The following is a 12,513-nucleotide window of genomic DNA, read 5'->3' on the forward strand; positions in this document are numbered from 1 at the left end:
TTGTTTAATGTTATATTTTCTTTGATTTCTATATTTTACTTATTTTTTTCAAGTTAATTTCACATAAAATCTAAGAACCCAAATTATGAACTGTCTTCTCTGCTTCGTTCTCTTTCCTAAATAAAAATCACCCTAAAAATAAGTTTACCTCCTTGCTAACTTTCAGCTGCCTTTTTTCCCCTTCAACTTTTTGTTCATTTGTTCTTAAATAAGCATTTATATCCTATCTTGGTAGTGCCTGATCACATTTGTTCAGTAGATTTCTAATTTTATTACCCACTTGGTTTCAGTTATCATTCAATTGCAGTTTTGGATCATTTATATTTCTATTCATAAACTCTTTGAAAGCAAAGTTATTAGGACAATCTGAAAGATGGAGAAATACAGGAACTATAGTTTCATAATATTTACTCATTCTATTTATCTTATTAGCTCTTAGATATAACTGATTGTGTCTGTATACTGGCTAAAATTAAAGATAGAAAGATAGATACAAATGTTAGTCTGTGGAGAAAAGAAAATATTATTTCTTTTTGTACTAGAATTGTCCCTCCTGATTCCATCACTCATAAGATTTTTCTCTTATTTTGTTTTATTTGTTTTTGTGCAAGCACTGGACTTAAACTCAGGTATTGGGTGCTGTCTTTTAGTTTTTTTACTCAAAGATGGTTGTGTTCTACTGTTTGAATCACAGATCTACTTTTGACTTTATGGTGGTTAAATGGAGGACAGAGTCTCATGGATTTGTCTGCCTGGGCTAGCTTAGTAACACAATCCTTAGATCTCAGCTTCCTGAGTAGGTAGGATTAAAGGAGTGAGCCAGCAGCTCCCAGCAGCAATGTAACATCTTTTTAACAATTAAGTGATTGTGAGCACGAGCTGCCCCCAGAGTCTGACAAGGATATCTCCCTTAGAGGAGACTCACAGAAAGAGTGACATATGTTTTTGAACTGCTGGAAGACCTAATATACATTGATATGCACCTGACATCTCTTTAGGGATTTGATTGCGTCTTTTGTTATATCCATTTTGCCTTCTTAAAGAGATTTACAAGCAATTGCTGCATCTCACTACCCAGTAACTCTGTACTCTATTCAATAATTACAGTGCTTCTCCTCTCACAAAGTACTCTATAAATATTTGCCTCCATATCAGTCTCATAAATTCTATTTCTCTTTTCTTGTTTGTTTTTGCCAGTGCTAGGATTTGAGCTTGGAGTCTGGTACTTCCTGAGCAAGCAATCTTATTGCTAAGCCATGCCACTGGCTCTGATTTGACTTATTTTTGAGTGAGAGTATTGATTTCTACCACAGTGTGTACATGGGGATGGTCCACCTATTCAACTCCACTGTAGCTAGGATAACAGCTAGGATAACATATCCAGCTGTTGGTTGTGAAGGGGTCTTATGAACATTTTAGGGCCTATGCTGGCCTTAAATAGTGATTTCCACCTTCTCAGCTTTTCAAGGAATTAATATTGTAGGCATGAACTTCTGGTGACTGGCTTTCTTTACAGACCCTCATCATGTAGCTCAAGCTGGTCTTGAACTCTTACTCCTTTTGCCTCAGTATTTCAGGTGCTGAGATTACAGGTACATGCTGCTTGCCCATCTATTTTTCACATAAAAAAGGCAATTATTGCCTGTCAGTTATCATATCAGGATGTAGATTATAATTTTCTATGTTGAACTGCAAATACAAGTTGGTTTGTTTATTTGTTTGTTTATTGCTGGTACTGGAGCTTATGTTTGGTGGTCTACCACTTGAATCACTATTCCAGTCTGGCTATTTTTTTCTTTCTTTTTAATTGGTGATGGAGTCTTGCAGACTTTTGCCTGGATTGGCTTCAAACCATTGTTCTCCAGGTGTCAGCCTCTTGAATAGCTAGTATAAACAGTTTCTACCTAGGAATGAGGAACCCCAAAAGCTAAAAAATCCCCAAAGGTTCAAGTGTTAAACCTTGTTAGTAGGCTCCATGGTAATTATGTTGACATAATTGGAATTATGGATGAGCCACGGAGTGCTGTCCTGCATCAAGCCCTTATCTAGTTGTAAAATCCCAGAAATGTCATCTCACTTTCTCATTTGAAATCAGTATATCCAACTAATGTCTGTTTTCTAACATATTCTGAGGAGACCCCAGGGTCTGTAAACCTTCCTTTGAAGGCTGTTCCTTACCTTCTGCTGCAACAGACACTTTCTTTTGTATCCAATTTAGTTACAGAAGGAGGTAGAGATGAGATTCACACAGCAGTGTTCCAATAACAAAGAGAAATGTTTTGGTGGAGCTGCTGGAAGTGAGCGTGAAAGTTTAAGGTACATGTTTATGGGCTTGTTCTTCATACAAGGAGAGAGAGAAGGGTTGGTTTCCTGGAGAAAAATCACAAGAAAGACAAAAGCCAGATGATTTGAATGTTGTAGGGGAAACAGAGATAAAGGAAGACTAGACATTATGAAAGTGAACTTCTGAGTCTGGTTGAAATTCTACCTCACTATCTCACTAGCTGTGTGCTTTAGGCAAACCATGTACCTTATTTGGGTCTCAGATTCTTTATTCCCAAATAAAGTGAATTCAATAATTAAAATATAGAAAGTCTAAATCTCCTTTTAATGTTGTTATTATAAAGGTGATATACAGAGGGATAAACCTCCCTTTTAAAGAGTTGCCTTAAACAAGGTCTAACAAAAATTGTTGAAGGCTGAGAGAGCACTAAATGAACCTCCTTACCTTTCTGCCCTTGGAGAAGTGCCATGAAGCACATGGTTCTCTGATGCATACTGATTTTACAAAGAATATTTGTACTATGATACTTTGTGTATAAGCCCTATTGATCTCATCTGAACATCCCCATCTGTGAAAGATTCTTTTTAATTGCATATAAATATATGGTTAAAGGCAAGAAATGGTTACTGGGGACTAAGATTTTCACTGTGTTATCCTATTCAGTAAAAGTTAACAAATAATAGTAAGCTGGACACTGACATATAATCATCTCAGCTACTTAGGAAGCTGAAACCTAAAGGATCAAAGTTCAAAGCCAGCCTGGGCAGGAAAGTGTTGAGACATCATCTCCAGCTAACAAGCAGAAACCTGGAATGGAGGTATGACAGAGTACTGGCTGTGGACAAACAAGTCAAGCAAGAATGAAGTAACAAGTTCAAGCTTTGGTAACTGGCAGAAGAAAGGACTAGGGAAAAGAACAGGGAGTGAAAAGGGGGTACCAGAGGGAGTGATGATGTGTGTATGTGTAGGATCAAATTATATTGCATACAAGTAGAAAAATGCCATAATAAAATCCATTTTGTAGAGTTGCTTCATATTTTAAAAGGCAATTTAATATCCATGTATGTATGTGAAATGGAACCAGATAACTTGAGGGGATGGGTAAGGTTGGAAGAGGTGAGGAGAATGATGGAAATGGTGATATGGGTCAAGATGCATTTTCCTTATAAACTGACATGAATTGAAAACTCCTTTGTATAGCTACTTAAAGATAATTTTCAATTTAGAAATAAAGTAGAATAAACATGTTGAATCATTTAAAATAGAAGAAGATACTAAGAAAATAACATGTGTTCTTATAGTCTACAAGCAAGCCTGTATGTTTCATTTATCAAATCCTTTAAGCTAATAGACTTTTTGTCAAAAATGGCTCAATCCAAAATGCTTTTCTGTTCTTAAACCTATTTGCCAAGTTAGTAACCATGCAATCATTAGGAATAGGTACATATTACCAACTTAGACACCAAATATCAGGTATTCTTCATCCTCTACTGTCTGCTATGTATCTATGTACTTGTCAGTTTTTTTCTGACCAACCACAGATCTATTTATATATTTAGTCCATGAATAATGAAGGAGTGTGCTAAGTAAAGTAGCAACTATCAGAAAAGATGACTTTTATCTTTCCTTTAATGATTTGAGAATCTATCAAATGATTTAATAATTTACATAACCATGTATAATACAAAAAGAAAAGACATTTTAAGCATTAAAAATAGATCAATATACATTACTTGTACATATATGTGTGTGAAATATATATATATGGAAATGTCACAATGAAACATTATTTTGTAAAACTCATTATCTTAATAATTTTTTTGTTAAGTGGCTAATTTCAAAAAGAATTACAATAGGTGCTGGGTGTGGTGACGCCTGCTCAAATAGCACTGAATGAAGACTCAATAAGTGCAAGTGATAAGCAACTAAAACAACCACTGAGGACCTACATATTACCCTCCCAGGTGTCCCAGACCACTAGGAGGGCTTCCTATAAATGCTTATATTCTGGAGAGTGCAACACTACAGTCATCAAGCCACACTCTTGAAAGGTTACCACACTTCAGCTACATTTACCTGCCATATCAATCACATCAGTTAAATCATTAGGTTCAATGAACTGCATGAATTACTGAGACAGATTAAGAGAATGCATGGGCCATTGCTCTTATGAGCAGCCTAAGCTAGTCATTAAGAGTAAATGACACAAAGTCAGAGGGCCTAATGTAAAATTGAGCAACAATTTTAAAAAGAAGCTTAATGTACAGTAAGATATCGATTATTAAAACTTAACTAACCAGAATTCTTGATTAACTGAATTTATTAGGAATGGGATGCAGATGGTAAAGAACTGTGTTATTCAAAATATTTACCTTTTGGATATATCTATTCAACACAGTGCTTTGAAAGTATAAAGATATATAAACAATGGTCCTTATATTTAAACTGCTGATAACTTGACTCGGAAGACAAAGGTACATGAAATAATGTGAAAACAAGTGTTAAGTTCTGTATTTTATTTAATACAGTTTTGTTTTTTGTTGTTGTTTGGGGTTTTTCTTTTTCCCAGTCCTGGGCCTTGAACTCAGGGCCTGAGCACTGTACCTGGCTTCTTTTTGCTCAAGGCTAGCACTCTGCCATTTGAGCCACAGCACCACTTTTGGCCATTTTCTTTATATGTGGTGCTGAGGAATCAAACCCAGAGCTTCATGTATACAAGGCAAGCACTCTTGCCACTAGGCCATATTCCCAACCCAAATCAATTATTTTAGAGATTTTTTTGTGTAATCTAAGAGCCATGAATGTTGGGGTCAGCTGGACCTTTAAGGGGCCACCGTGACCTCAGCCTGTCCCTCCCCTTCCTGTCTTTAACAGGAAGAGAAGGAAGTCTGACATCACTTGAGGGACAGCCCTTTGGGACCAATCAGGGGCCCCTCTCTTGTGCCCGCCTTTGGGGTATATCTGGGAGGCTCCTCATTTGAATAAATAGAAGCCCTAGAGGTTTTCTCCAGGGGTCCGTGCATCCGCGGTTTTGGGGCACCCTGCGACCACACGCCACCGAGGCTACCCATGGCCATCGCTCCCGCATGAGCGATAATGGACCACCCAGGAAGGGGCGGACAAGCCCCTTCCCCCCCCCCCCAAGCGAGGGGAAGTAGAGAGAGAGAGAGAGAGAGAGAGAGAGAGAGAGAGAGAGAGAGAGAGAGGCTACCTGTGGCCATCGCTCCCAAGTGAGAGCAATAAAGGACTACCCAGGAAGGGGTGGACAAGCCCCTTCCCCCCCCCCCCAAGTGAGGGAAAGTCAAGAGAGAGAGCCCACACATAAAATAGAAAGAAAAATGTCCAATAAAAATTTTATAAAATAAATTCTTGGCTCAGTATTGAGTTCATGCAATTCTAGCTTAATTGAACCATAAAATACAAGATTTAGAACAATAACCCTAAGAATATCAGAGCTCAATAGTTATGTGCATATGATCATATAAAGTGATGCTTATCTAAATGAAGAAATGGAAACAAGTGGCTTTTTATTGTACTGTTTTCAGTTCTTTTTTTCTTTTTTTTCCCCCCTTTTGAAGTTGTTTTAGATTTTGTACCCTTTGTCTTGTATGTAAATTAACTGATTTGAGGGGGGTGTGGAGGCACAAAAATGGTGGGACAAAGGGTGAATTAATTCAGCAGTGATACTCACTAGAGACTATGTTGGAAACGAACTATACAACTTTGGGGAAGGGGGTTTGGGGAGGAAAAAACTGGGAGAAAAGGAGATGACACTATTCAAAAACAAATATACTCATCAATTGACTTATGTAACTGTAACTCCTCTGTACATCACCTTTTAGGTAAGTTTTACAAAAGAAGTAAAAATAAACAATAACCTTGAATCCATAACTTCATAGTTCACATCAATCAAGAATTTCTGACTAAAAATAATAAAGACACTAGGAGAAATTTATGATCAATACTTACCAAGTTAACATGATAAATTTAATTCTTACTTTAAAAAACAAAAGTAACTCTTCTATGAGATTAGTATGATAGAGATAACAAAACTGACTGTGTACTGTAGAAGGAACACTTCAGGAGAACTTCACTTTATTTTTTGTTGTTGTTGTTGTTGTTGTTGTTTTTCAAATTTTTATTATCAAACTGATATACAGAGAGGTTACAGTTTCATACGTTAGGCATTGGATACATTTCTTGTACAGTTTGTTACCTTGTCCCTCATACCCCCCTCCCTCCTCCCACTTTCCCTTTCCCCCCCTGAAGTGTTCAGTTCACTTACACCAAACAGTTTTGCAAGTATTGCTTTTGTACTTGTTTGTCTTTTTTTACCCTGTGTCTCTCAATTTTGGTATTCCCTTTCAATTTCCTACTTCTAATACCAGTATACACGGTTTCCAATATACTCAGATAAGATTACAGAGATAGTGTAGGTACAACCACAGAAAGGTGATAAAAGAACATCATCAATAATAGAAGCTACAGATACACATGGGACATTGAAAGTAGTTACAACTGTGATATAACAATCGTTTCAATAACATGGAGTTCATTTCACTTAGCATCATCTTATGTGATCATAAGGGTATAGCTATTGGGCCCTTGTGATGCTCTGCTATGACTTGCCTAAACTTGTACTAATTATTCCCAATAAGGGAGACCATAGAATCCATGTTGGTTTTGGGTCTGGCTCACTTCACTTAGTGTAATTTTTTCCAAGTCCTTCCATTTCCTTACAAATGGGGCAATGTCATTCTTTCTGATAGAGGCATAAAATTCCATTGTGTATATGTACCACATTTTCCTGATCCATTCGTCTACTGAAGGGCATCTGGGTTCGTTCCAGATTCTAGCTATGACAAATTGTGCTGCGATGAACATTGTTGGGCTGGTGGCTTTACTGTGAATTTGTTTGTGGTCTTTTGGATAGATACCCAAAAGTGGGGCTGCTGGGTCATAGGGGAGTTCTATATTTAGCCTTCTGAGGAATCTCCATACTGCTTGCCAGAGTGGCTGAACCAGTTTACATTCCCACCAACAATGAAGAAGAGTTCCCTTTTGGTCACATCCCCTCCAACAGTTGTTATTGTTAGTTTTCTTGATATAGGACATTCTTAATGGGGTGAGATGGAATCTCAATGTTGTTTTGATTTGCATTTCTTTTATGGCCAGTGATGTAGAGCACTTTTTCATATGTCTCTTGGCCATTCTCATTTCCTCATCAGAGAAGTCTCTTTGTAAGTCTTTAGCCCACTTGATGAGGGGGCTATTGGTTCTTTGCAGTTTTGTTTTGGATGAAGGTAATTTTTTTAGTTTTGCATATATTTTAGAGATGAGGCCTTTGTCCGTTGAATGGCCGGTAAAGATCTTCTCCCAGTCTGTGGGCTTTCTGTTTATCTTGAGAGCTATGTCCTTTGCCATGCAGAAGCCATAGTACTAGAATTCCTAGCCAGAGCAATCAGGCAAGAAGAAAATATAAAGGGGATCCAAATAGGAAAACTTTCTCTCTTTGCAGATGGCATGATCCTATACCTAAAGAATCCCATAGACTCTACCCCTAAGCTACTAGAGCTGATCCAAAACTTTGGCAAAGTTGCAGGATATAAAATAAACCCTCAGAAATCAATGGCCTTTCTCTATGCTAATGACCCGAAGACCGAGGCTGAAATCAGGAAAGCAACTCCTTTTGCAATAGCTCCCCAAAACATAAAACACCTAGGAATAACCTTAACTAAAGAAGTGAAAGACCTCTTTGAGGAGAACTTTAAAAGCTTGAAAAATGAAATTATGTCAGAACCAAGGAAATGGAAAAACCTCCCATGCTCCTGGATTGGGAGGATTAATATAATCAAAATGGCAATATTGCCAAAGGCTATCTACAAATTCAATGCAATACCCATTAATATCCCAACACCATTTTTTAATGAAATAGAGGAAGCAATCCAGAAATTCATATGGAACAATAAAAGACCTAGAATAGCAAAAACAATCCTAAGCAGAAAGAATGGTGCTGGAGGAATTACAATTTCCAACATCAAGATATATTATAAAGCTATAGTAATAAAAACAGCTTGGTATTGGCACCGGAACAGGCCTGAAGACCAATGGAACAGAATTGAAGACCCAGAAATGAACCCACAGAACTATGCCTACTTAATCTTTGATAAAGGAGCTAAAACAATAGTTTGGAAGAAAGATAGCCTCTTTAACAAATGGTGCTGGCAAAACTGGCTCAACACATGCAACAAACTAAAACTAGATCCTTATATATCACCCTGCACCAAAATCAATTCCAAATGGATTAAAGACCTTGAAATCAAAACAGACACCCTGAAAACACTAAAGGAAGGAGTAGGAGAAACACTTGGGCTCCTTGGCACAGGACGGAACTTCCTTAACAATGACCCAGAAAAGCTACAAATCAAAGAAACGTTGGACAAATGAAAACCTCACTTTAGAAATAAAGTACAAAAGTGGATGTGGTGACTCACACCTGTAATCCCAACTACTTGGGAGGATGAAATCTAGATGATCACAGCTAAGGTTTGAAAGTTCAGGAGATCCAATCTCAACCAATAAAATGCTGGGCAAGAAGCATAAAGAGAAAGACTAGTTTAGAACAGCCTGGAAAAACAATGCAATTCTATATGTAGAACAATAAAAGATTAAGGCCCAAGGACATGAATAAAGTGGTCCAGTACCTACCTAACAAGTGCAGGTCCCTGATTCAAACCAAAGAAAGGAAGAAAGAATGAATGAATGAGAGATAGAGAGAAGGAGAAAGGAGAAGAAGGAAGGAAGGTTGGTTTAAAAAGAGTGAGAGAAAGAATGAGATAGTGAAAGAGGCAGGGAGGGAGGGAGGAGCAGGGATGACAAGCAAATATATCAAGACCAATATTATTTAATTAATGTAAAATATACTCACTTATAATTAATCCTAAAATGTCATGGTGAAGTAGATAATGTTATGCAATGTATTTGTCATCCTTTAAAATTCTTCCAGTCAGTTCTGGTAAAGATCCTAGATTACAAAAATATGTGTACTCCAAAAATCCCATTGAAGTGTCAGTAAAGATAGTTTTTTGCTGTTATTTATTGTTTGCGGTTTTGTTTTTACTGTTGTTGTTCTCTATTAAATGCATTTATCCAGATGAGAACAGAAGTAGAAATGCAGCAACAAAATTATGGAAATTGGGAAGGAGATGGACAGGTAGTAACCAACTTAACCTATTGGAAAGAGATGAGTCTTATGTAAATAAGGAGAATGCTAATAGGCAACCAGATTTACATAGCAGACCAAGGAAAAGCTTCAGGACAGGAGACAATCTCTAAAGATGGGGTACAAAAAGACAAAAAAAAACCAGCACAAAAGAAAAACAGAGAAATTATCTCTACTAAAAGCAGATATCACATCAATAACAAAATGTTAGAACTTGCCAGAAAAGCTAGGGCTAGGAGAAGGATACCTACCTTTACCACTGGCATTCAACATTACATTAGAAGACCTAACCAACACAGAAAAAAGGTTAAAAAAAAGAGATCTAATGACTAGGAGAGATAAGTGAAAAGAATGAGTACACATAAGTGATGCAGTATTCATAAAAAATTCAAAAGGTTCCACTGGAAAGTTCTTAAAATTAATGACTTTAACAAAAATTACAAAGCACAAAATCAAATACAACTCAAAAGCATTCCTTTTTCACCAGTTCAACTAATAATATCATTGAAAATGTTAAGATCTTGAAGAATATTTCTAATAAAACGTAGACCTTTCTAGATAAAACAACTTTATTGAAGCATATTAATTAAGATATAGATAAATAAGTGGGCATATGTATCATGTTCACTGGATAGAAAAATTGTTATAATAAAAAGATAGTTATTTATTTCAATTCATGAATAAATTCAAAGCAATGCCATTCAGACCTAGTAGAAGTTTTTATAGAGGACATAAAAGTAATCTTAAAATTCAAGCTAACACTAAGAATAAATAAGGTAATTCTTGTTTTGGTTGGTTGTGGAGCTGGAACTCAGGGCCTGGAGCTTTCCGTAAGTATTCTTGCTCAAGGCTAGCACTCTACCACCTTGAGCCACAGCTTCACTTCTTGTTATCTGGTGGTTAACTGGAGATAAGTCTCATGGATTTTTCCTGCCTAGGCTGGCTTCAAATCATGATCCTCAGATCCCAGCCTCCTGAGTAGCTAGGGTTACAGGCATGAGCCACCAGCAGCTGGCAAATAAAATAATTAAAAATGAATAAAAATTATATGAAATAGGAAAGATGTACAGAAATGAAAATACATGAGGCATTTTTAATCTAAAAAATAGGAAGAGAATTCACAAGAAATTCTTTTTTTTTTTTTTTGGCCAGTCCTGGGCCTTGAACTCAGGGCCTGAGCACTGTCCCTGGCTTCTTTTTGCTCAAGGCAAGCACTCTGCCACTTGAGCCACAGCGCCACTTCTGGCCCTTTTCTGTAAATGTGGTGCTGGGAAATCGAACCCAGGGGCCTCATGTATACAAGGCAAGCACTCTTGCCACTAGGCCATATCCCCAGCCCCACAAGAAATTCTTAATGAAAAGCATAGAGAGAATATAGGCAGTAGGTCTGGAGCAATTAGAGCAAACATGCATCATTAGTTCAGAAAGAATGTAAAGAATAGAAATCCCATGCACAAACCTAAGTGTGCATGGGAATTTGGTAGCACAGTGGCCACTATATAATAGCCCCATAATACACTCCTTTTGACTGAATGAGTACAAGTGAATATTAATTAGTACACCTTTTCCTAAAAACAGTGTCTTGTGCCAAAGGGTCTAAAATTGAACAAACAAGTGTCATCCAATGTAGCTTGAAACTCAACTTCCCCCCAAGCTCTGGCAAGCAGGCTTCGCATCAGCCTCACACAGACATTTTAGGGATAAAATCTATCTCAAAGGGATCCCAAAAATCTTGTTATTAAGGAAAAACGACAAAGAACGGCCTTAGACTTAGAATAAAGTAAGAATATACTTAGGGGGCCATCGCCGCTCTCTGACGCCAGCGCCGCCTCTTGTTCGCGGAGCTCCAGCCAAAGGAGAAGGGGAGTGAGTAAGGCCTCTCTTATACCATGGCTCGTACCAAGCAGACTGCCCGCAAGTCCACCGGTGGTAAAGCACCCAGGAAACAACTGGCAACAAAAGCCGCTCGCAAGAGTGCACCCTCCACTGGAGGGGTGAAGAAACCCCATCATTACAGGCCTGGTACTGTGGCGCTTCGTGAAATTAGACGCTACCAGAAGTCCACTAAACTTCTGATTCGCAAGCTTTTCCCTTTCCAGCGTCTGATGCGAGAAATTGCTCAGGACTTCAAAACAGATCTGCGCTTCCAGAGCGCAGCTCTTGGTGCTTTGCAGGAGGCAAGTGAAGACTATCTGGTTGGCCTCTTTGAAGATACCAATCTGTGTGCTATACATGCCAAACATGTAACAATTATGCCAAAAGATATCCAGCTAGCACGCCGCATACATGGAGAACGTGCTTAAGAATCCATTTAAGATGGGAAGCATTTCATTCTCAAAGTTTCCCCCCTCCCCCTTTTCTTGTTATCAGTAGTTCTGAATGTTAGATTTTTTTTTTCCCCCATGGGGTCAAAAGGTACCTAAGTATATGATTGCCAGTGGAAAAATAGGGGACAGGAATCAGGTTATTGGCAGTTTTTTCCATTTTCATTTGTGTGTGAATTTTTAATATAACTGCGGGGATATAAAGCATTAATGCAAGTCAAAATGTTTCAGTGGACAAGTTTCAGCAGTTCAACTTTATAACAATTACAAATAAACCAGTTAAATTTTTCTGGACAATGCCAGCATTTGGATTTTTAAAAAAATAAGTAAATTTCTTATTGATGGCAAAAAAATAATAATATACTTAGAAGAGATAGAAAAAGTCACAAAGAGGTGACAAGAGACCAAAGGTGGAGTGATGCATTCACAAGCCAAGGCATGCCAGCTGGGCAGGAGGAAGCAAGGAAGAATTCTCTCCTAGAACCTTCAAGGGAATGTGGCCCTACTGGGATTTGATTTTAGATATCTGACCTTCAGAAACTTCTGTTGTTTGGGGGATTTTCTTGCTTTTTGTTTGTCTCCTAAGTGCAAAATGCAAGGATAGGGCTACTAAGAAGATCAAGTAGCAGGCAGAAACAGGTTGTCCTCTTGGGCTACTTGGAGCATCTCTTTTTATCCCCTCC

General features: G+C 37.8%; 1 protein-coding gene across 1 annotated transcript; it reads left to right on the forward strand.

Moving 5' to 3' along the window:
* The first annotated feature begins 11,342 nt into the window (after positions 1 to 11,342).
* LOC125350671 (histone H3.3A-like) lies at positions 11,343 to 12,177 on the forward strand. Its single transcript, XM_048345477.1, has one exon. The coding sequence runs from the start codon at positions 11,396 to 11,398 to the stop codon at positions 11,807 to 11,809; it is 414 nt and encodes a 137-aa protein (XP_048201434.1). The 5' UTR covers positions 11,343 to 11,395; the 3' UTR covers positions 11,810 to 12,177.
* The last annotated feature ends 336 nt before the right edge of the window (positions 12,178 to 12,513 follow it).

The sequence above is a fragment of the Perognathus longimembris genome, chromosome 4, assembly GCF_023159225.1.
Source record: "Perognathus longimembris pacificus isolate PPM17 chromosome 4, ASM2315922v1, whole genome shotgun sequence".
Taxonomy (NCBI): Eukaryota; Metazoa; Chordata; class Mammalia; order Rodentia; family Heteromyidae; genus Perognathus; species Perognathus longimembris.

Excerpts from the sequence above, each read along its gene's own strand:
- LOC125350671 (XM_048345477.1), top strand. The coding sequence starts at position 11,396 with ATGGCTCGTACCAAGCAGACTGCCCGCAAGTCCACCGGTGGTAAAGCA.